Below are 26,063 nucleotides of genomic sequence, written 5' to 3' on the forward strand. Positions count from 1 at the left end.
CCTGCAGCACTGTATATATACACCATGTTGCATTTGTCCCCCTCGACCCCTTTCTCTCCCCCGTCCCTATTTTATACCAGTGGTGGTGAAAAGCTTGCCTTCTTTCTTTCTCCCCTTTTCTTCTTTTCCCCCCTCCTCATTTGTCCTGCACATCAGCCTGGATTTTCTCCTATTGGTCCCCCCTCTTTTGCATTAGGAACCAGGTTGTGTGTGTGTGTTTTGGGAATGTGTGTGGTGGTGGAGGTGGAGGGGTGGAGTTGGTGGGTCAGCAATGTTAGTGCGTTGGAGGTTAGTGCACGGCAGAGACGTAAGAGAGAAAGAGTGAGTGACACAGGGAAAATAATGAGGGTGTGTGGAGAAATGAATGAGTGAGGGAGGGAGGAAAAGTGTGTGTGTGTGTGTGTGTGTGTGTGTGTGTGTGTGTGTGTGTGTGTGTGTGAAAGTCTGAATGAGCGTGCTCCACCGGGGCCTCACCCCCCGCTGTAAGGGACCTCCACAGATTATCCTTCATCTGAGCTTGTCGGTCTTGACCCCACCGACCCTGAGGCCCACTCTCTGTCTTCCCCTCACACACACACACACACACACACACACACACACACACACACACACACACACACACACACACACACACACACACACACACACACACACTCACACACACACACACACACACACACACACACACACTCACACTGCACACCCCTCTATCGCTCTCTTCCTCTTTTTCTCTTCTGTCTCTTCTCCTTCATCCTCTCTTTCCCTCCCTTTTCTCTTGCTTTCTCTGAAACCCACCCCTCCTTTTTCTCTCGTTTCCTTTTTTTTCCAACACAGTTGCAGCTGGATTTCAAAGGGCACTTCGCCAGCAGAAAAAGCTGAATGTTTAGCAGGCAGATCCCTCAGTCAGGCAGGCTGGGATTGTGGAATTCCTGCCTCCCACTCTTTAGGAACCGTTTTTGCCCCTTCGGGGGCCCCTGCCATAACTGCCAGCGGCCTCCTCCTCCATCTCCATCTCGAGCCTCGAGCCAGGGCCCTGTTTGCAAATTGAGCCTGACAAAAAATAGTGGGGTCAGGGGGAGAAGAAAGGGGCAGCATTTCAGATGGTGTGGAACAGCAGCAGCTGCCTATGGTAGCCACTGTTTTTTTTTTTTTTTTTTAATATCGCAGAGGGTTAATAATAAATGAGTGAGCATATCATGATTGAATACACGAATACATTTGTCTGCATTGTAAGCTCAAACCAACTGCACAGATCAATCACGCAAAGGATGGACAGTTTGAAATCCTCAAGTGGCAAAAAACAAACAAACAAACAAACAAACAAAGCACCAACTGACTGTATAATGTAGCAATAAAGTTTTAGAGAATTTTCAAGATCATTATAGATTTTGTTTGCAGTGTCTGGAAACATCTCAGCGACTACACCTGTCTTTTGAGTTAGGAGAGCCTGCACAAGCTGCCAAAAGCTATTTTTCCATTTGCAGGTTTTTTTTTTTTGATCAGTCAAAATATGAAAGCATATATGATAAGCTACAAAAACACACAGTCTGGATTGAGGAGAGAAGGGATCGGGACATTAAGAGGTTCTGCAACAGTTAAGTTGCAGTTGTCTTTTACTGCATGAAAAGGTGGATAACATTGGAAGCGATGCAAAACTCAGTGTGGGGCATTAGTGCAGGTAGATTCACTTACATTGTGCTCTGTGAAGACGCCTCGACTGCTGGCTAAGCAGGGATGAAAAGAAAAATCTGGTGAATTTCTCCACGGTAAAAGACAAAATAGTGCTCTGTGTGACTGTGAGTGACCACACAGACTGTGGACGGAAACAGAAACACTTCCATGACAGACAACAAAAACAGTGCCTGGGAAAGGTAAAACTTTGAGAATGGTGGGGTTGAAAGCTCCACAGAATGTGAGTAAGTGGACCTTGAGTTAAGATTTAGAAGTGCATATAGATTATTGGGTTTTTACATGATTTACTTATTAGAAATTTGCTTATACAGCTTAAGCAATAAAATAGAATAATTAAAATGCTTCAGCGATTAAAAGTCTTACTAAGAGCTATGCTATATGTCTCCTTACATCCCTCCTGCTTCTCTTCCCCCTCTCACCGACACTTCCTCTCCCTGTTGTTTTCAGCCCTGGCTCGGTCTACATGAGCATAAGAGTTCGACACAAAGGGAGCAGGTAGCATATTTGGATGATAAAAAGCTTGCAAAAACCCTTTTCATGTGCGAGACAGATGTTGTGCCTGTCTGTGCTGTACCACTGAAGAGAGCCAGAGCATGAGTGAGTGAGCTAGAGAGATCAAGAGAAGGGGGTGGGGGTGGGGGGTGGGGGGGGGGGGCTCACCTCTTTTACTTTGGAGAGACAGTGTGTTTGTGTGTGTGTGAGAGAGAGAGAGAGAGAGACAGAGAGGAAGAGGATGAGGGGTAGCAAGGGAGACATCAAACACACTTATGTTACACAGGCAAACACCCCTCCACCCCCAGCTCAGCCATCCCATCCACCATCATTCATCCATGTGCATATAGACTGTAGTGGAAAGAACCCAGTTCATTCACTGTGCTTATACTTCGACGTCACCGCGTTTCAGAGGCAAATACTGTACTTTTTACACAACTGCATTTCTTTTACAGCATCTTGCTGTGCACCGTCGGGCTTCACATATAAAACCAATGATGAACCATGACGCATTGCTATAGATTTAACTACCCAACCATATAGAGAGTACTATAAAGTATCTCCAACTTTACCAGCTAACAGTAAAATGCTGCTTGCACATAAATGCATCATCCAGTATAATGACATAACGCTCACAGGAGACATTTTCTTCTCAATAGGGACTTTTATTGTTGATGCTTACATAACTTAGAATATTATTTGTACAATTCTGCTTTACAACATTGTGCCAATGGTGGAGGAAGTGCTCAAAGCCTTTACATAAGCAAACTGCAATATAAAAATCCTCAATTACAAGTAAGTGTGTACTATCAACATGTTATTATTATTGGTGCATTAATGTCGAAGTAGCATTTCACAGTAAGTTGGCGGAGGTGGAGCTGATTTTAATTGTTATACATATTCTGCTAAGTGGGCAGTTTAATCCATAACAGTGTGTATATTTTACAAGCTGTATCATGTTTTGCACAAACTCTTAATCTGCAAAGTAACTGAAGCTGTCAAATAAATACTGTGAAGTAAAAAGTACAATCTGATAGGCTGCGGAGCAGAATGAAATGCAAACGCCCAGGTAAAAGTACCTCAAGCTGTATCTTAGGTACAGTTGGCTACTTCAGTTACAGTCTTGTAGTTAAATAAAGCATCTGAATACCATTGAAGATGGATGGATAGATGGATGAAGTCAGAGCAGGAATAATAAACACATAAATAAACTTTACAACCCTCTTTCCTGACTCCCCTCTGCATCAGAGGGATGTACAGCACAGGACTAGGCAGGGGGATGAGGAGAGAAGAGGATTTCCCTTGTAAAAACCCAAGTGTGAGGCAAGGGAAGGACGCCACCCACCCCTCCACCACCACCACCACCACCTCCACCACACTTCCCCTACCGGTGATGTCAGGGCGGGCAGGGGCTCCCTGATTAAAAAAAAACCCCTTTGGACTCGAGAGAATGAGAGAGAGAGAGAGAGAGAGAGAGAGAGAGAGAGAGAGAGAGAGAGAGAGAGAGAGAGAGAGAGAGAGAGAGAGAGATGGAGGAGTGAATGGAGGAGGATATTACTACTACTGCATGGACCGGTGCAGAGGAGCAGCAAGTCACTCTCTGAAGCGCACACAGACGCACAACAAAACCAAGAGGAGCTGACGCGCAGACGCCGAACCATGATTTAACGGACTAATCATTTTGTCCTCTCTCAGAAATTATAGAGGAGCCTCTGCTCAACAAGTAGGATAGCTGTTTTAGGGCTGGCACTTTGCACTGCACTTCAGTTTGCCACTGGAGTGACTTTTTTTTTTATTACTCTGATTCACCTTGCAGCCATATTTTGGAGCAGGACGCACTAAATGATGCCGCAATGGTCAGGTAAAAAAAGAAAATTAGAGGCTTTGTGCAAAGTCAGTATGGAGTGAAATGATCTGATTCCACCTGATTTATTCACGCAAATAAAATCTGACATTTAAAAACAAAAACAAAAACAAAGGGAGTCTCATCCACATTTTCGTCTGTGATAAAGTAACTGTTTCTGATCATTTCAAATTGGGAATCAGTGGAATCAGCTTGGAGACGCTTCACATAAACTTACCTCATGAGCTTAGTGAAAGGCAGAGAGAAACACCGCTAGTGGGACGTTTTTCTACCTGTAGGCAGAAACAAAGTGACAGAGGCTACAGATATTTCGCAGACAGTAGCCCAGAGACTCAATGACTGCAAAGGAGGCACAGCGTCGCATCTGAAGATACGCGCAAAGTGCAGGAGTGGAGACTCACTGCAGCTGCGCCAGGACAGGATTTAGATGAACTTAGCTGCTGATCTGATTGTTTTCTGGGATTCTTCAGGAGTGCCTACTTCATTCAGAATCAACACCAAACATATACTACCAGGAACCTCAATATGCAATAAGTCCATGTGAGAAACTTTGAATGTGACATCTTCTTTATTAGTCTGATCCCTCCGGAATGCACTGATAGTTAATATTTGATCACTCTTCATTTACTAAAAAAAGAGAGGTTCATTTGAAATTGCAAAATCAGGCGAACTAAAACAGCTTTTTCTTTGTTGATGGGTAAATGTGCGTAAATAAATCGAATAACCACAGTCTGGTGTGAGACCTCTTGCTGCTGACCTGAAAACCAGTGGCAGACTTTTAAGAGCTTCCCCCCACCTCCCCTTATCGTCTACAAAACCCCGCAAAATACCTTCCCTAACCTGAGAAAATGTTGTTGATCAGACTACTGGCTATCTTTCTCGTCCTCATCACTAACACGTGGCTGCTCAACCCGGTTCGCTCCGATGCACTCAGCCGGTACAAACGCGCCATGGTCAGGCGGGCAGACCGTGAGCTCTCCAGGCTAGCAGGTGAACCCTGCACCGTCTCCGGCGTCTGGAGGTCCCGACGGCAACCCCGCTTCCTCTCCCCGTCCCAACACCGCCCTCCAGCGGCCCGTCCGAGGACACACACAAGCCGGAGAGAGCTGTACACTGTTAAGAGCGCTCCTGCGGTTTGTGCAGAAGGGTGCAGGTTTGATACCGGGGTGCACCGGGTCGCGCCGGCGGGGCAGGATAAGGGAAGCTGGGGCGACAGAGAGGACGCGGCGGTGGGAGCGGGAAACGGATACGTTACGTTGCCTGGACAAAATTATGAGAAACGCTCCATAAATGACGGGAGAGACCTAAATTATGATAGTATAAACGCCACACAACAGCCCGGGGTGTCTTTGCTGAAAGACGACCGGCAGACAACCTCGTCCTCGGGCCACGCGCCGTCCTCACGCGGTTCCAGCTCCAGGTTGAGCCGCAGCCTCGACGGGACGTTTCCTTACGTGGAAGAGGGCAACTCCAGTTGGAACAAAGTTTTCCCCGACAGCTCAACAAATTCCAGGGGGGTCCAGGTCCTCCATAGGCTGCAACAGGGAGATGGAGACAAGCAGTCTTCGACCGGGACCCTGGAGGACGGTACCGAGGACTACTCCGGGGAGGTGGCGGAGGCGGACCCGCCGGCGAGCCTGCCCGCCGGCAGCTCCCCTCCGTGGGGGAGCCCCGTGCCTCGGGTGCCCCCCACCTGGATGACCGCCCTGTACTTCAGCGGGCGTCGGGAGCAGCTGAGGGTGAAGCCGGCCACAGGGCTGGAGCTGCCGAGGGCCAAGTTCAGTCTGGAGCTGTGGGTGAAGCCTGAGGGAGGACAGAGCAACCCTGCAGTCATAGCAGGTGGGTGAAAACTGATCATGGCCACACACTGAGGTGGGGATGGATGTCCCATGACAGTAGGTAGAGAAGTGACACCTCACTCTGCCTGGTCATTCTGCTTGTGTGTTTATCTGTTGGAGTATATTCATATCAGCCTCCTGTTGGCTGTCATGTCTGCCTGTCTAGCATCCATCAGTGTCCAGCCTCTTCAGGGTCTTTCTCTGTCTGCGTCCCCTGCTGTGTGCTTGTTCTCTCCCACTCCATTGAAGCAGTCTGGATTTCACTGCCATACACAAGGTTCATGGTGCTGTCTGTACTGTATGTTGTTGAAAATTGCGTGTGACAGCTATACTGTATCCAGTCACCCTCACAGCATTTGGGCTTGCCCCTGTAACAGCAACCTCAAACTCTCCTTCAGTGGTTTCCGAGGAAAAGATAGCGGTCCAAGGTCAGACAGAGTTTATCCAGAGTTTACACCGTTTGACTTCCACTGCAGACACGGTGACAGCGATGACAGAAATCCCAGTGTTCAGGAACACATGGTGACATTTAGTGCTGCAAACAGTCAGATGATTCATCTCTTAGTTGACTGAGAGAAAATCTATTTTGATTATTATATTATGATTGCTTGTCATATTACCACACATTCCCTGCTTTCAGCTTGTCAAATGGGAGAATTTGCTCAGTTTCACATGCCTGATTTATGTTATTGTGAATTTAATATGTCTGGGTTTTGGACTGCAGGCAAAAATGGAAATTTGAAGATGTCACTGTGGCCTGTGGGGAATTTTGCTGAACATTTGTCACTCACCATTGATGGCATAGAAGTAGAGCCAGTGTCACTGTGACATACTGTAGTCTGTCCAGCGGAGAAAAAAGGTTTATTTATCAGCTGAGAATGTCAGAACGGGTCTTGGTCACACTAAAACAAGCAAGCAGAAAGAAATCTAAGGGATCAGTATCAAGATTGTTTGCTTCTGTTTTGTGTTCATTTTAATAACAATCATGTTATCGCACAAGATGTAGTAATTGGATGTTTACACGTATCAGTTTCAGCCTCTAAACTCTCGTTTTGTCATGCACTGGGATATGCACTCGTGAACTTTGAAAACACAGCTCACTGTGGTTCCCTGCACACAGTAGCTGACAAGAGCTTACTGTCTATAAAAAGAGGAGGGTAGCACCCTTGTGGTGTTCTGATGAAGGCTTGTTTGCCAAGATGTGTCAGCATAAGAAGTAAAACGGTAAACTGACACTTTAGTAATGAGATTTTTGTGTGTGCATGTGTTTTTTTTCATCGTGCACGAGCGGCAATGAATGGTGTCAGTTTTAAGCCTAATCGTGCAGTCAAATGACCAAAGTTAAGACAAAACCATAGTGACCACCACAGAAAAGCATGTCCTCACTGCTCTGGCTTGATCCCTTGCCGTAGCTCGCACTACCCCTGTTTAACCTCTTGACCTTGGCATTTTTTAGGTTCTGGTTACACCCCTGCTGACAATACTGAGAATAATGATGACGATTACAGGATAATCATTTGGAAAATAATGATGCCATTACAATGAGTATGATAGGATAATGACAAAGATGATGACAATGCTACAGGATAACCATACTTCAGTGATGATGATGGATGATGAACGTATCGATGGCGGTGTGTTTCACTGAGTCTCTCCTCATCGTTTCCACTGATTCTGAGCACTGACACAATGACCTTGTGAAACCCTCATTTAACCAGGTTGTTCACATGGTGATAAACATCACTGTTTTCCCAGCGAGCCACCATCAAGAATGCCGCATTTGAAAAGCTGCACATTTGACACAACACATACATCAAACCAATTGAAAAGCGCTATGGTGCAGCACCACAGCTGTCCAGATAGTGAAAGAGACCACAAACTGTTATGTCCACTCACATTTACTCTGATCAAAGGTCTGACTCCGTTACTCAACTTTTTCCCCCTCATTGCTTCCTTATGTGAGGGCGGCATTTTGTGGCATGGGCCTTTCTCTTTGTAGTGTCCTAAAGGAATCTGGAGAATACAGTGAAAAACAAACTCCCATTGTTTCGGCTAGACATGACACCAACATTAGTTTGTCTTTTAATGGTCAGTGATGATCTTATAAATCTATTTGTTTCATCCTTTATTGTTATGTTACTGTATGTGTTGCAGAATGTTGTCTGCAATGAAAGTCCTGGCGCTGCCATGGTGCTGCATTATTATGGGATATATAATGTTTGTGTGTTAGATATTTCTGGCCATTCTGGTCAACATTTATGGCAGTACTAATGGGTTAACTGATAGCACTGGCTGATAATAATGATCAGTATTGGCCAATATATTAGTACAGTTCCAGTAAATTGAACAAGATGGCATCTTGAAAATAGGTTAAAAGAGGGCCCCAGTGGTGATGGGGCCCACACACACGCCTTTTAGATCATTGCTACAGTGGCACATGTTGCAGTATGCAACGCCATTTACGAGAAGAGCGTTTTAGTGTCTTTCAGCTCATTGTTTTGTATTTGTGGCCCACAGCTTGGCTGTTTGGTTGACTCTGCTCTCATCAGCTTTGTTCCCAGCTGCAGCAGGCATTCTTTTCATTTTTTCCACACTGTATGCCACTTGCCCAGCACGACACAGGAGACAAACAAAGTTAGCGAGTAGCTGTTTTCTTCCGGAGAGGGTGGAGACCAAAACAAAGCTGAAAGGAGAGTGAATATTGGGGTTGCGTGCCATTAGTGTGATGCCAAGTGAATGCTAACAGACAGCTAATTGTGTAAACAGCCAATGGTTTGCTAACATGTTTGCCATAACAACTTGGGGAAGTGATAATGTTACTATGTTTTTGGCTAGTTCTGCTGCCCCCTAGTGGCCAGAAAAAAAATACACCCTTAAAACATCAGCGCCTGATTAAATTCAATATCATGATGATAAAAACAAGTGAAACCACGGTGGAGATGAATGGCAGCCTTGAACTAATATGTGTGCTAGCACAATGTCTCACAGTAGACCATATTTCCCATAAACGTTGTTGTTTCCTGTTCCAAACAAAGTGTTGTCACTTTTTTGGCAGTCGCTGACTCTGCTGTTGAATGGAACGCTGACAACCGTAGCTCAAGTCAAGATTGATTCAAACAATGGCCTCCTCCTGTTGTGTGCCATGAAATAATGGACCGACAGCCTGTTCGCTGTAAAGCAATTCAGCAGATTTCCCAGGACACGACCTTGTGATACAGATTTGGTGATGCAATGTGTCTGTTAAAGATGGCTGATTTATCAATGATTAGGTGCACTATGTAGCACCTTTAGCACCCCATGTGTTACTGTAGCTATGCACAGAGTGATAGTAATGTAATACTAATGTAATTACAGTTGGTTGTGCAGTAGGCAACATGCAGTGCGATCTAATTCACTTCAAAGCTGCCGCTCCTAACCTCTGCTTTCTTTAGCTGTATTAAATGTTGGACCACAAAACTCACCTCCTTGGGGATATCTTGCTACAATTGCCCACTTTACACACATATGCATGTGAGCATGTACACATACACACACACACACACACACACACACACACACACACACACACACACACACACACACACACACACACACACACACACATACAGCGCTGAGGAGGGTGAAGGGGTTCCCTGACCCTTCGCTGTCCCAGTGTTAGACATCTGGGGAGCAGATGTGGATCTGTGTGTGTCTGTTGCAACAGCAGATGGAAACATCAGGGCCTTGCCTTGGCTGAGTGAAATGCCTCCGTCCTTCTTCCCCTCTCTGTTCTCTCCCGCTGTCTCTGGCTCTGTCTATTCTCTCTGTCTCGCTCTTGCTCTCTCTATCTGTGTGCCTCAGCCTCACTGTAAGCCTCTCACACAACTGTCTTTTGTCCGCAGGACTGAAATCACTCGGAAAGATTGTTTGTGTGCTTATTTTCCAGTGACCATTTGTAAATTTGCTGTCCTTTGACACCACAAGAGGATATTTGGATGTTTTATTCCACCGATATTCTTTCAGAATTATCTTCCTTTCCCCCTTTCCCCTGTCCCTTAGGTGTTTTTGACAACTGTTCCCATTCGCTGAGTGAGAAGGGCTGGTCGGTAGGTATCCGCACTGTGGAACCTGCTGGCACCAAAGATGCACGGTTCTACTTCACGCTTCGCACAGACCGAGCTCTAAAATCCACTACTGTCTATAGCCACCAGCGGTACCGAGCCAATGCCTGGACGCACCTGATGGCCACTTACAGCGGTCACCGCATGACCCTGTATGTTGATGGAGCTAAGGTGTGTGGTGTTGCATGGATGAACTTTGGTTCACAGTGTGGTTGAATTTGGTCATTTACTTACTCACTTTCAACTTGTTGATCACTGGAATAAAGTGACAGCGCTTTGACAAAGCAAACCCAACTCAAGATTCAAGCTTTATTATTATTTTTCACTCATATTGCTTGAGTTCAAGAATGGTCTTTCATGCTTATGTCAACATGGACAAAAAGTCATCTTCATGACAACTGAGCAAACTCTATCTGATGAAGGCCGTTTGATAAGGCTAAAAACTAGTAAGTGGACCTTGAGTTGGGATTGTTTTGTCCAACTTTCTACCATCAAAATGTTTATTCATGCTCATTGTAGACAAAGAACAGAACAGAGTGAGAGCCTATCCTATTTTCTCATTGATCCATCCTAAGCTTATCAATAATGACCTTTTTGAGCAACAGATCTGGTGTTAATGAATGAGCAGTCCATCAGTGCATTATAATTTTGACATGCAAGCAGCTGGACATGTTGTTTGACAGATGCCAGGACACCTGATTAATGTGTCAGCTGTTGTAGTTGCTGCCAATCAGAGAGTTCGGGGAATACAGTGAATATGCAATATGCTGTCATTTTGCTGACAACCAGATGGAGAGCTTCTCAAGTGACATTGCCCCAACATTGGCAGCAGTGAACCTGGGTGACTTCATGCTAATAGCTCCTTTAAAAGTCTAATGAAATTAGAACATTGGCTTTGGAATAGGCCATCAATCATTTGTTATATTCCTAACATGATGAAATGGAGAGACATTGATTTGGCTGTCGTTTCTCCTCTCAGGTGGGAGAGAGCAGTCTCCAGTCCGGGAATCTCTACAGTCCCTTCATGAAGACGTGCAGAACCCTCTTCCTCGGCAGTAACCAATCAGATCAGGGACACAGCTTCAGAGGCCATGTAGGGGGTGTGGTCTTATGGGGCTATGCCCGCTCTCATGAGGACCTGCTCAACCGGCCACTTCAAACTGACAAAAGCGAGCCACTCTTGGCGATGTGGGCTGACTTCACTAATGTAACTGACTACATTTCATCTCTACACTTTCAGTTGTTTTGTCTTGGCAGAAAGCAGTTGTTTCATCTTAGGAAAATTCTAAAGCATTACATATTTAATTGTTATATATTGAAACTGGGTTGGAAATTGTTTTAAAGTCAATTAAAACATTGTTGGATTTTGCTTCTAACTTTGAGGTGGAACAGCTATGGACTCCATACAAAGTTGGCCTCCATCCAGCCGTCATCGCCACTCCTGTTCCTGAACAAGAACTTGTCTCGTCGTTCCTGCCGCCACCCTGCGGCCTGACACCCTGTGACAACACAGACATAATCTTTGGCTACAACAACAACTGGCAGCTCCGTGCCTCTAAGCGAGTTCGCTACCGGATCGTCAACCTTTCAGATGATGACGGCAGCAACCCCACCGTGTCTCAAGCCCAGATCGAGCTCCAGCACCAGGCTCTGACTGAGGCTTTTCGCCCTTACAACATCACCCTGGATCTGAACTTACACACTATAAAAAATTCCAGTCTCCGACAGCAGTTTATCCTCAGCAACTGTCGAATTGGGAAGATTGGGAACCGCCAGTGTGACCCTGAGTGCGACCACCCAAGGACGGGCCACGACGGGGGGGACTGCCTTAGACTGGGGCCCTGCTACAACTGGAAGAGACAGGATGGAGTTTGTAACATGGAGTGCAACAGTATACACTATGACTATGACGATGGAGATTGTTGTGACCCGGAGGTCACCGACGTCCTCAAGACCTGCTTCGATCCGGAGTCCCCTGACAGGTGAGGTTAATAGACTAGTCATGGCATTCTCAGCATGCTGCTGCTGCAGATTACATCACATTAATAGCCTATCAGGAAAGGAAGGGATTATGCCCATCGAATCCCTGGAAGACTTTTAATGTGACAGGAAGTGTTGAGTTTCACTAACAGTACTGTATTATAGCGGCAATCCCAAAAAAGGGCTAAATAGAGGCGATTGGAGATAATTGGTGAATTAAAACAATATTTATGTTAGAGAGGAGACAGAATATAAATGTGACCTTACCATGTTGTTATGATAAAAGTTGAGTTTGCATGTATCAGAGGGCAATGGAAATTAGAAATAAAGGCCTACTTCTCTTTGTCCCAGAGGTAAGTAAGGGACCATACATTTATTTGATTTATGGTGATTTATTTATTTGTTATTTTATTGAAAAAATACAGTGGAATCAAAGTAAGAGTGATCATCTTTATCTATGATTGAAAAAGACAAAAAGAGACTCGGGTTCAAATTTTTTAGAGCATTTTAAGTAAATCTACTGAATGTTTAGTGTCAGTCAGTACATCCATATACATGAATTTATGTTAAGACAAGAGAAAAACCTAAAAGGCTGCATAGTTGGAGAGACACAGCAGAGAAAGCACCAGAGGGAAAAGTCTTTCAGCCAGTGAAGATGTCTTTCTGGAGGTAAGAAGTCTTTGGGCATAAACGGCCACTAATAAGACTATTTCTCCCCGTGAGGTGAATGTCTGCCTGAGCGCGCTGCAGTGCTTCAGCAGAGATACACAATGCTACACAGCTCAACATGCTACACGTACAAATTGGTACTCTCACTTTCCCCAGTGGTTTTAGAGAGAGCTCTGTGAAGCGGGGATGGTGGGTTAAGAGGCCAAAGTACACACTTATTTTTGCTAAACAACTCGAGCGGCGGCCCGCTGCCTTCCGTTTGCTCTGACAGACAGGCTCATGCAGAGTTCCAAATAGCTTGCATGAAGTCTCGCCATGAAGTCGTCGGCCCAGGTTCTTAAAGGCCCGAGCCTTAATCCAAATTGCAACCACAAACCTTACAGTGTGCCACGGGGAAACAGAGCATGGGAACTGGAGTTGTTTTTTAAAACGATAGATTTAGCGCTTGATGTCTCGAGCTGACGGAGTGTGACAGCTTAACACAAGGATGCATTAATGTTTTTGAAACCACTAGAATACTCCAGCTATTTTTTTCCATTTATGCTTTGGTCAGATGGATCTTTCTTTACCAATTTGCAGGATTTGTTATTGCAACTACTCGCACCATAATCCAACCCTTGTTGAATCTCTTAGAAACTGAATTGGTGTATATAATAATGTACTGTATCACAAATTAAAAGTCATCTTCTTGAGGAATAAAAGAGTAAAATACTGTGGTGTAATCTTGGTGTTTACTGCAGTATTCCACGACTGGAAAAATAAATCCAGTTTTTCATAGTTTAGGTCATAAATACAAAGGATGATTCCAAATCACACATGACAACTTTGGCATTTACTTCAAGACTAACTACTGATTCCGTTAGTTTCAAATCATGTTTATTATTAGCAAACAAAAGAAAGTGGAGGCAGCACAGTCCTAACAAGCACGGAAGGGGTACAAGAGGGCAGAAAACATATGTCGATCAAAGGCTACTTTTTTAAGATAAACTGATGTGTTTTTATGTTCACATCATCACATTCTCTTAGAAACGACTGACTGTGGTGCCTTATAGTTGCTGCACTATGAATAAAGGGGGCAGACAAAACTTGTTACCATTAGGGGATGGCTAGACACAAAGGGAAGATGTTTATTTAACAGCACACACACACACGCACGCACACACACACACACGCACGCACGCACACACACACACACACACACACACACACACACACACACACACACACCATGTATAGATATATGTTGGTGTGTTTTTCTGTCTTGGTGGTCTTACATTTCATGCAGGAATGTTGTTTTTTTTTCATTAAGTCATGCAGTGATGCATCCAAGCGCTACGTCACCATATTTACTTCCGTCCCGATGAAAAAGAGGAAAGGAAGCTGGAAGAGCACCCCCAGTCACCTCCGATCACCTGCATCCTTTCTTCCTGGGTTTGCTCCGGCTGTTTCTAGTAGTAACATTAGCCGACAGGTTATCGAAGCATGCCTTTGACCAGAAGATCAACGGTTTAAACTTTAAACTTAAACTGCCAAATTTGTTTTGAGAAAGCAAAGTAGTAACCAGGAGTTTACCGCTTCTTCACTTTTCTGACCCAAAACACAAAGTGCCCTTGAGCAACTCACTCAATCTGCAGCTGAGTCAGCGGCCAACAGAAGAGGACAAGTTGAACTGGACATGTCCACATGGCCAACAATAAGAGACTGTGGTTGTACTGTCCAACTCCCAGGTGTGAATTTGTGCAGCTGTGTGAATGTGAAACAGGCTGCTGCTGGAAAAGAACATGGCGCTTGGTTGACTGTCCCTGGAAGACACGGGTTAAAGTTAGGTAAAAGTGAAAAAAAAAAAAAAAAAAAAAAGTTGGCTTGCATGTGTGTGGTCTCATTGCTTGGCCATATGCAGGACGTTCTTGAAGTGCGTCATAAGTAAATGGTAATTTATGTTGTCCTCGCATGAGCTTGGTGGGATAGATGCTGCGAGACAGACAGGGAAAAATTTGGTTTGGTAGTTGTTATGGTCAGATGTTCCCCCTTCTCAGCCTGAGCTCTCTACCCTGCAGAGAGATGGACACTAATGAAAAAAGCTGGAAAGCAGACAGCACTCTGCTCTGTTGTTTTGCACAAGCAGGGGTCTGGTTCTTTGGCCTCAATTATAGAAAACTGCTCAGTGATTTATTCTAGATTTAATTTGATGGTTATTGCAAAGAAGAAGAACTGAAAATATATCCACTGCACTTACCTTTAGGTCATAATTGAAACCCGTTTTGCTTTTACACATGACAGGGAATTGGAGGGATCATCGTAATGTGTTGATGTTGATGTCAGCACGCTCGTTTAAATCATGCCTCTGGATTTGATCTGGATTCTTTTTTTTGCATGAGGGCCTTTCATAAGCAAGGTCGCTGCTGTTCAGAATGTGAACGCAAAATTAAAAAGCCACAGTAGGTGTGAACTTCTATGCAGTGATGTAACTCCTGCAGCGACTCTTGCCAGAGTTCCTGTCTATAAGCTCCTGACCCTCAAATAAGAACAACATGAACAGCCAATACACAGGAGGACAGGGTGTTGTAAAAGCTGGGCCCAGTGGACTAACAGTAGTGTAGGTATTCTGGAAAGGTCCTGACCCCAGTTTGTTGAAAATGAACTTCAACACGCCTGCATGCATTCATGTGTGTGAGTGTGTGTCCCTGTATCCCACTTGCAGCTTTCTCAGGCACAGAGAGAATTAATGTGAGGATGACATTTCGCTGGCATCTGTGGAGCACTGGACCATTTTTATGTTTGGGATCTGGGTTTTTGATATCCCCCCCCGCCCCCCCCCCCCCCGCTCTGAGCTCTTGGCCAGGTATTCAGATTGTGGGACCCTATATGTGTGCAGCTGCTGCTGGCCAGTACAGGGCCAGAGGTTTTTGGAGCCAGCTGCTGTCACGACACAAATTTGTTGTTGAGAGCCAATTGTAGAGTGATGGCCAGGTACACTGCAGATTCTGGCATGACAATAAAGAAAAGGGAGCAGGAAGGGGAAAGACAGACAGAGAGAGTTAAGGGTGGAGAGGGAGCGACGGGGTGGTGGGGACATCATGTCCATTTATGCTAAGATGCATGTCCAGGATTTACTAAGCAAAAACTGTTAGCAAACCCTGGACAGTTCAGCTGTGTGCAGAGAGCTCCAGGCAACTCCCCTGAAAGAACAAACCCGTTCCAATCTTGTTTGACACTTTACGTGCGTGTGAATCTCAGATTTTATTCTCATCAAGTTTTATTGTGCTCATGTTTTACTCACTAATAAAAACATACTGTAGCGGCAATGTTTCCCATGACAGAGAACGCAGCTCTGCATCTGATGCTGATCTGGCATGACACATCAGCAGTCTACTGTGATAATGGTTGCACATTTGCAATCAAAACTTGTTTTAGACAAAAAGTAGACAAAGCCAGCTTCTCAATTCAACCGGTGACTGTTGATTTTGCCTCCTGAAAAGACAAATGTCACTAGTAGATTTTATCAGCTGTAGCTGGCAAACTAATTAAGCCAAGATACATTCCATGACTTGGTTGAAAATGCCATCTCCACCTGACTTTTTAGTTTCTCCAGCTGTCTCGTTTTAAAACAAGAACCCTGTTAAAGGGTCGTAAATATGCGTCATATGCAGGGGTTGCTAGGGTGTAAACTTCCAATAATCCAAATCCATAAAAGTTGATCACAAAGTGAGAAAATACTATTGTGTCGAGCTATCATGAACAAAGCTTTAAAAAATGCTGCTTGGGCATGGAAGTAATGAAAAGTTAGGTTACTGTTAGTTAGCTGGATATGCTTATGATTACGTTAGCACAGACTAGTGTTTAATCCATTCCTTACATCTCTGTTCTCGAAGATTCTGGGTCTCACTCTTACTACACCTACTACAGCCTCGTGCTCACTGCTTCCTCTTACTGAGAAAGCCAATGCTTGACATGCCATGCCAGTTACATTTGCTAGGCTGTGATTGGACAACAGCTGGACAGGTTTGGTGTTGACCTGGCTGTCACATGCATCTCCAACTTTGAAACGTTGCTGCATGCAAACATGAGTACTTGGGGTTCGTTGTGGATGACTGGTTCTCAGCGTGTGCTTGTACACTCTGCCATTCAGCACTCTGTTGTCACGCAATAAAAATGATTTTTGATATATTGCCTGTGAGTGCTGGTATCTTCTCCTCACACTGCATTCACCAGGAACTGTGGAACAACTGGTTGTATTATATTTACTTTATTTCAGCACATAACATTGTACAAAGGCAAGTGAAGTGCACAGAAAAGTATATGTGAAAACTGCTGCGTGCTGTTGGTGTGGTATTTTTAGAGTCTGTCTCCTGATTCTTGAGGGTTCAGTAACTGGCTTGTCAACAATAATATTTAAAGTGGACACACACATCTACAGTTTGACATGGTGACAGTGCTGGTGCTGACTCTGCTGTTGATTCACACAGTGTTTGACTTGCCCACAAGTGGTAATTTTGTTCATACACAACCAGGGTTTTTACCTTCAGTCCCGTAGAGCCGCTTATTTTCTGCCAGGTTGGCCTTAGACTTCCATTGAGGCATCCTCTGAGTCTCAGAAGTTGAAGAGTCAACTCTTTAGTGGTCAACTTTCTGCCACTTGTAATTGCAGGGGCTAGGGTGATGGATACTGCACGCAGCCTCAGCTGAACTCAGCTTCGGGAAGGGAGTGAGAGCAGGGTTTCCCTGAAGCATCTTAAATCTTAAACATCATTTAGGCAGGCAAAGTGCCTGAGAAAACACTTTCTTATTTACAGTACAACACATGCACTCAGGGAGGGATTGCATTAAGGGGAGGATTACACACATGCAAGGCTCTTGGCTGCTGAGCAACACCTCTGGACCAATTTAGAGCTGAATTGCCTCACTTAATGGTACATGGACAGTAGTGTATGGGAGAATGGGGATTACTGCTCTCTTATTTCATCCTTCTAGATGTTTCCTAGCTGAAAGCTTAGATGTTACAGTCACAAGCTCACCTGTCTGTCCTCCAGGCTGTTGGAACAATGTAAGCAGCACTGAGCCAAAGCTGAAGAGTATTTTTAATGAGCAATTATATAAATTATATTTTGGATGGCTTAAAAAAATGAGCACTTTTAAACCTTTTAAAATTGAAGCATGGTTAAGTAATATTAATAAATTTAGCCCCACAGCTGAGCTTGATCAAAGGCATAAACCTTAACATCTTTCAAAGAAACCAACATAAAACAAATCATTGAAACACACTCGAAGTGACTGAGGTAAAGATTAAAGCATGGCTTAGTAATTTTAACAAAGTTAGCCCCACAGCTGAAGTTGATCAATCACATAAAACCTTAACTCCCCGCTTGAGAAATACAACATGAAACAATAATCCATTACGTTATAACCATCAAAAAACACTTAAATTCAAAGCTTTGCCTGTGTGAGATGGACGAAAACAAGACTTTGAAAAAAAAAAAAAAATTATGAATGATTCACACATTGAACAAAATGTATTTTTGTAAATATGAACTGATTTGACCCAAAGCTATACTGAGGCACCAGTGGAAGTGTTGATAGCTATTACTCTGTGTAAAGCAGATGCAAAGAAATGCATATACATACTGCAGATGCACATTTGCATTTGCTCAGATGCTCAAAAAAAAGCACAGGAGGCTCAGCTAAAAGCCTTAACCCTCTGGCATGTATGAATGCCAGTGAGACCCCACTGTAAGGCTCTCAGTAAGGTAGGTAGGCGCAAAGCTCTCCAGCTATGAAAGCAAAGGAGGCAAATGGCATGTGACATCACCGCAGCCAAAGAAAAACAAAGTCGGCTCCACACATCAAAGTGCCTCCAGTGCAATTACTCATAGTCGGGGGGGGGGGGGGGGGGGTTGCTGCAGGGGACAGTGGTTTGAAGTACCCTGACCAATTCAAACAATTATGATTTGGAAGCTACACAGGCAGAGACACATGTTGATGGATTGGAGCAAGCTGTTAGAGAGATGCCCTGCACCAAGATGAGCGTAAATGATGTCTCACTTTTGGCCAGACAGGAAGACAGGAATATTTTGGTAAAAAAATTTTTTTTTGTTTTTGAGGAAACAATTCACGCAGTTCTCTCTCTTGCCAAGCTCGGCTAAATATATCCTGAACCAAGTTCTCAAACACACAGAAGCAGCTCTTCCAACATCCAGTAAAACAGTGAACAGGCGTCTTTCTTTGTGCACCATGTTTTGGGAAATTGGCTCCTTGTTTCATTTCAATTCAAGCTTTATTTCTAAAGCATTGTAAAAACAACATCGTTGGCCAAAGTGCTGTACACACATAAAAGCAAATTAAAGGGCAATAAAAGAGAGAGAAGATAAAATCAATTTTAAAAGAATAAAATCAAATAAAATCAATCAAAAAAGAAAAAAGAAAAACTTGTTTCAGTAAGAAGAACATAGACATTAAAAACCTTAGCATAATGTGACAGTGTATAATCACTATGTAGCTCATCTTTTACTGCAATGTAAAATATTGATGGAGCAAAAAGTAGATGTAAATGCTTTTATTCTCACCTTTCTAATATTACCAGCGTTCTAATATTGTCTCGTTCCTTCTTTTTCCTTTCCTGCAGGGCCTACATGAGTGTGAAAGAGCTGAAGGAGGAGCTACACCTGAGCGGCGCTGACACACTCAATGTTTTCTTTGCCAGCAACTCGGTGCGAGAAGAGCTGGCAGGAGCTGCCACCTGGCCATGGGCAAAGGAGGCTCTGACCCACCAAGGTAAGTGGAATTATATCAGACGACTGCATTTTATATGGAAATGTCACCTCCCCCATGCTTCTGTCTTTATTCCCCTTTGTACTTTAACCTGTTTTCTATACCTTTTTCTCAGTTTTCTGTTGTCCTCTTTCTTCTCAGTTGTCATTATTTTCATCCCGTCATCCCTTCCCTCGCCGTCCATTCTTTGCTGTCTTCTTTAGCAACATTCAATCGAGATGGGGTGAGCAATTGGAGCTGGCAGAGTTTTTCACCTCTTCCAGTCATTAGGCCCCTTTCCACTGGAAAAGGCTAATCAACGCAACAACAAGCAAACAAACAAACAAGCTGCAGTGTGGGCTTTGCACCATTGTTGCCACCCATGTCCACTTACCAGCTGTTTTTTATTTATGCATTTCTTTTCTTCTCGTTCTGGTCTTAAATAGCAAGTGGACTCAAAAGCAGGAGGCACATGGGGCAGATGTACCTTTAGTGGAAGCTTTATCTTTGACAGAAAATGCTGCACATGCTGGAAGCATCTCATAGCATGTAGCTCGCAACCCGATTTATTCTGAATGATGTACATTCAGAACAAACCGCTACACGTTTTATACTGTCTTTGTTGGTGGAGAACAAGAAGACGAGGATATGTTATCACTCAAACTGAGAGGAAGAAAACTGTCGATTGGCTGATTGATTTTCTGTTGCAACATGATGATGGAAAGTCACAAACTGACATTAATCCAATCAAGATGTTTTCAAGAAATGTCTCTCTTCTCTGTCCAGCCTCCATACCTGGACTCAGCAGAGCATCTGTCAGATGTGGCAGGACAGTGTTCATACCATCAGTGTATGATCTTCATCCCGCGATTACCCTGCAACATTCGTTTTTTTTTTTTTCTAGAAAAGTAATAATAATAAATTGATAATTGAGTAATTAAAACACAACTGCTTTATTCAATGAAAACAATTGTTAGCTGCAGTCTTTTAGGCTATACACAAATCAAATTAGCTTGCACAAATGTATTTCAGCTGTCTTCCAAAGACATTTATGTCCAAAAAAATACCATGAAATAATGCCAGAATGCTCACAGGGCGTAGTCAGAGCAAAACCGCTCAACCAAAGTTTATATTTGCATTTATCAGATCAATAAGAATAAGTCACCACTTATTTTGAAACATGGATGCAAAGATGCATCTTTATGTTTGACAGACCTTTGCCCAATGCCTGCTTTTAAATTGAATTTCTATGCAGATGTATTCATTTAAAGTGGCACTATTTTTTGACTTCTTTGATGGGAAAGCAGAGACGCAGCTCTTTGCCAAACCATATTTGTTTCACACTGAAGGCCCCACAGGAAGAGCTGGTCATATCTGGCAGTTCCCTATATGAAAATCAGACATCAAAATTAGACTTAACTTGTCACTGGTTTTGCTGTGCAACTGTTCTAAAAGCCTGTAGTTCCACTTTGGGGTAATACGTTATTGTTCGCTAAATGAATGGGCTTGATGTAGGTATCAATTTCCTCTTATGCTACCAGTCTTACTGTCAGACTAGATGTTAGATTTTCAAATTAAACTGTTATTTGAATATAGTCCTGTTCTGAATGTCTCCTTCTTGACGTTTGTTTCAGTTGCTCAGCATCTGTGCCTGTTTAAAAACAAGTTAGCGGATGACAAGTCGTCTCCGGAGGCCCTGTTGTTTAGTGTCTTCGCATTTAATGTCTTTTTTGTTCAATGTCTTCACCACTAAACACACTGTTTCTAATTAGAAAACCAATAACTGTCATGTCTGGTCTTGATTCTGCGATTATCAGCATGCTGCAAAAAACCTGTATCCCCACTTAAAGGCCATTTTCGAGGAATTCACCAGAGCCCAAAAACCATAGCAGATTTTAAAATTGCTATCTTTGGAATTCTTGGATTCTGTCTTTGGATTTTGATTTTGATTCAGCCTTTAATTTTCTAATTAAGTTTGCGTTTTTTTTATAGTGCAAAAATAAATAATGAAATACTAACAGAATTCTTTTTTTCATTCAAAGAGGTGCATCAGCAAAACTGCCCAAAAAAAGCCTTATTCTGCCCTGTTCAGAAAAAAAAAAAAAAACTCCTATTGTTCATGCTTCATCTAGATCTGTTCACATGTTTGTCAGATATCCTGCTAAGTAATGGACAGACCAACAAGCATGTTTCCAATGTATTCTTCTTCTCAAAAGCCACTTTTCCCTTTTTCCATTGGTAATCGAATGAGACAAAGTATTTAAATGCAATGTACAATGTTTGCGATGTTGATGCACCCTCCATTGTTTTTAAAGTGATTTTCTGATTTAGATTTGATCCTCTTCAGTGGCCATGGTATTTCTTTTGTGCATTTGCAGAGGAATGGCATTCGAAGCAGGCAGAAATGGCCCATATCCACCATGCCGTATACTGTTTCCTGTGTTTGGTTTAAAGCACTAAAGTTTTACTTCATTCCTAATTGGTTTTAAATGTCACAGTTCTTAATCTTTTTGCTACGGTGGTCTGTTTCTCTTTTGAAAATGCCAGCATGCTGGCTGGTAGTTACAGTACAGCATTTCTTGTTATTGAACTGTTTTACCTGCCTAAAGACAATTTTCCACATCCTTAAATTCTGTCTGGTGAGTCTGTCTGAATGGTGCAGTGAGCTGTTACGGTCTTCAAAATCTTCACATTTGTATCTTATGTTATATTATGAGCCATATGTGAATGTTATTGTTTGTCCTCAGGTGGGATGGTACTGAACCCGTCTTACTTTGGTACCATTGGGCACCACAACACCATGATCCATGAGATGGGCCACATTTTGGGACTGTACCATGTCTTCAAGGGGGTGAGCGAGCGGGACTCCTGCGATGACCCATGTCAGGTGACACTGTTAAATCTTTTGTGTCCTTACGCTAAGATGGACTGTATTTCATTTTTTTTAAATTGTTCTGTATAAATAACAATATTTTGCCTTAAAAGTGTCTTTCTTCAGTCATTACGTCTATGCTTGAAACTATGCTTGAGGTGGTTGTCTGTGCACTACATGCTGACTCGGATAGAGCTCTTCACTCTTCTGTGATCATTTGCTAGAAGTTCTGTCGTGCACTTACAGGAGACCACCCCATCCATGGAGACAGGAGATCTGTGTGCCGACACCGCACCAACACCCAAATCCAAAGCCTGCCATGATCCCGGAGCCGTCAATGATACCTGTGGAGTCATCACATACCAGGACACACCTTATAGCAATTACATGAGTTACACAGGTACACTGAATAATCAGTATAATAATAATCAGTCATGTTGAAAAGAACTGATGACCCACAGAACATGTAGCTGTAGAATGTACCCTGCATGTTGTTAGAATAGTGATGTCAGAGGACAGGAAACAGACACTGTGGAACATTCTACTGCTTTTAGCTTTTTTATGCAAGACAACATTCAGTAGAAATACCAACACATGGTTCTCGGTCTGTTGGCCTGTTATTTATTTTTAATCCATATCATTTGTTCATTTTAAAAATGGGCAGATATGAGGTGTTCATGGTGATCTACGTCTTGACATTTGTGCAATACACAACCACACAAGCAAGTACATGACTGATCCTACGTCCGATGTCTGCAATAAAGCTTCCAACCATGTGATTAGCACTGACGTTAGATGGCTAGTGTTTGAACCTGATCCATGTTGATTCCCTGGGCTTTTTCTTTTCATTGCACCACATCAGATGACAACTGCACCAACCATTTCACTCCCAACCAAGTGGCCAGGATGCACTGTTATCTTGACTTGGTCTACCAGAAGTGGCTGACGGACCGACAACCTGCCCCCATCCCTCTGGCTCCCATTGTGACAGACCAGAGTCCAAATTCTGTCTCTATATACTGGCTGCCATCCATAAGGGGACCGCTTTATCAGAGGTACAATGAGTTCTTGATCTTATTAATTATAGAATTCTTCAAAGAGAGTGCACTTGTCTGCTCAATTGAACAGTAATTCTACCCCTATGTTGACCCTAACTATGGACAAAGAATGCAAATCTATTGTGTCATCTTGGTCCAACATTACTGTAGACGTGGTCTTCAAAGGTCTTGGTCTTTTCCTTCCCGTGACAATAATCAGCAGCTCTGTTTCCTTTCGTCCCAGCTCCTCTTACCACGTGTCTGCTATCAACTGTGGAGACTGTGAGAAAGATGGCGTTTTCCACCAGTACGCCCACGAGGCTGCGTCACCTCGCATCTGCGACACGTCAGGCTACTGGACACCTGAGGAGGCGGTCGGTCAGTCAGAAAACACTGTGTTTGTGCATATGTGTCTAAAAGAAGGATGAATAGTTCTATATTTTTACTAACAAAAACCAGAAGAGTGATTCAGAATAGGAACCTTTGACTTGTTGCAAAATACATGCTTCCTCTTCTCAATGCACCTCTCCCTCAGATCGGTATGAACATAAGCAGAACTGAATTTGAGTGATTGAGTGATTGATTTGCTGCTGTTGGGTTTCTTATCAAGTCCCGCTCCAGACAAAAGTGTGTTTTTCTACTTGTTCCTCATGGATGTTTGAGCTTTACTGTGCAGAGTGATGTATGTGCAGAGCTGAAGACTCAAGGGCTGTTTTCACATTCATCTGCTCAAAGTGTACATTTTCTCTGCGCTCAGTGAAAATCTGTATTTAAGAAGAAGGTCAACGAGCATGATAGTCAGCATGCACACGTGTGATGTGGAAACCCGATGCCTCCGGTGCACGTACACTGAGAAAGAGCTTTACAGTGAAGCATGAGACATCCTGCGTGCAGCAGGCCAAAATATTTGCATATTCATGTATTCTGGAGATTTTGATGAAGGAGAAGAACGGTGTGCAATTTTAAGGATTTGAATGTGTTAAATTCAGCTTTACTTTCTCCAAAAAACAGACACACATTATGCCTCAGCACATGTGTGAGGTGGATCTTTGAATAAATAATGGCTGAGTTTAGGAGAAAATTGGTCGTGGTAGGAGGCAAATTGTTCTTTTTACTCATCGCTTCTCCTAAAATCTCCAGTTAACCAAGGTAAGTTCGCCTGATACACTCTCCTCTGTCAATAATTATTGACAGGGAGGGATGTGGTGGTTTCGGGGGTTTCAGGTTTGGGTTTGTGTCCTTGAGTCCTACCTCTGTCTCTTGTTTCCACAGAGTGGATCCACCCCCTCCCCTCTGAACGCACGCGCGCGTGCGCACACACACTCACACACACACACACACACACTCACACACACACACACACACACACACACACACACACACACACACACACACACACACGCACACACACACATGTCTCTTCCCTGTAAATTTCAGGTGCGTGCAAGGCTAATGGCTCCTGGAAGAGGAAAAAGCAGAAAATCATTAAATGATAATTGCCCTCTGCTACAGACCTCTCCCTGTCTCTGTCTTGTTTTAGCCAAAGCAAGAACAAGGATTATTAGGCAAAGCATTTACTCTGGGTAAGGTTTGGGTGCTGTTCAAACACTGAACCCCTGTCATAAACAAAGAAGCCAAAAAAAAGTGTATCTCTTAGCACTGTATTTTGAAACATTACATTTCGTGTGAGCACATGGTCCTTGTTATTCCAGTCGGAGTTTCTGGAGAAGCCCGCTTTCCTTTGACATGACATGCAGAGTGGGGGGAAAGAATGCAAAAAAGCAACACAAGGATGCAAACAAGAAAGCAGAGGGAAAGAAAGAACAACACACCGTACGAACACAATAACACTTTACTTCTCTTCCGTGGAAACTCTACCCAAATATGTGGAAATCCTCTGCTGGAATTTATGCTTTGAAAACAAGTGGCGAGGAGGAACAGGGGGGATTACAGCTCCCTCTCTTTCACTGCGGGATCATAATGATGATAAAGAGTCAATTACAGTCTTACTCTAAACAGTGGTATGCACACAACTGAGGAGACAGCCAGTCTGCTGGCTTCCCTGGCTTCCTTTTCACTCTTTCCCACTTCTAAAGACGATGATGCGCAGGGTCACTTCGTCAGCCAGTGGAGATGGGCAGTATCGCCTTCAGCAGGGAACGGGAGAGGGGAAATTGGACGTATCGTAGCAGGCAGTACAAAACACAAGTTAAATGGCTAAACACTGTTGGCTAGAATTGTTGGCAAAATTGTCCTTTTACATCTCCTCAAAATGTTGCCTGTGCCATGGTCTTGACTGGTTCGGGGGAACACACCAAATGGTTTCAGGAGGCTGCGCTTCTGTGAGAAATATTAAGTTAGTTCATGTGCTGGGTCAAAACAACTCAAAATAAGAACATTTGAATTAGTTGAGTTGTTTGTTGTTCTGCTATTTGCAGTATGGACTGTACAAATTGGGAAGAGGGAGGGGATGAAAGGAAGGAAAGTCTATACTTGCACAGAGCGAATGAAAATCTAATATCACATTTCTCAGCTGATTCCCAGATGATGACGGACATGTGTAATACTTGTTGAGGAAATGAGACTTGTGACTAATAATCTTTGTAAAGTAAGTAGTATAGAGGAAGAAAGGACATCCAAAATATCAAACATAACAAAAGCATTAAACATGCAAAATACTGAGAATGGAAAGAATGCTGTTTGCAGAAAACCACAAGTACCAAGACAGTACTTCAATGTAAAACATGGATGAGAAATCGCAGAAACACATGACTC

The 26,063-nt window shown here is 43.5% G+C and overlaps 1 protein-coding gene across 1 annotated transcript in view; it reads left to right on the forward strand.

Moving 5' to 3' along the window:
* Positions 1-4,853: 4,853 nt before the first annotated feature.
* pappa2 (pappalysin 2) overlaps positions 4,854-26,063 on the forward strand; it is a 61,454-nt gene continuing 40,244 nt past the window's right edge. The window contains exons 1-9 of the mRNA XM_070975058.1: positions 4,854-5,887; positions 9,925-10,157; positions 10,966-11,193; positions 11,370-11,968; positions 19,255-19,403; positions 22,127-22,266; positions 22,498-22,651; positions 23,114-23,306; positions 23,533-23,666. Of these exons, the coding sequence (XP_070831159.1) occupies positions 4,897-5,887; positions 9,925-10,157; positions 10,966-11,193; positions 11,370-11,968; positions 19,255-19,403; positions 22,127-22,266; positions 22,498-22,651; positions 23,114-23,306; positions 23,533-23,666 (2,821 nt within the window). The 5' untranslated portion in view covers positions 4,854-4,896. The remainder of the gene's footprint in view (positions 5,888-9,924; positions 10,158-10,965; positions 11,194-11,369; positions 11,969-19,254; positions 19,404-22,126; positions 22,267-22,497; positions 22,652-23,113; positions 23,307-23,532; positions 23,667-26,063) is intronic.

This window comes from Chaetodon trifascialis, chromosome 11 (genome assembly GCF_039877785.1).
Source record: "Chaetodon trifascialis isolate fChaTrf1 chromosome 11, fChaTrf1.hap1, whole genome shotgun sequence".
NCBI lineage: Eukaryota > Metazoa > Chordata > Actinopteri > Chaetodontiformes > Chaetodontidae > Chaetodon > Chaetodon trifascialis.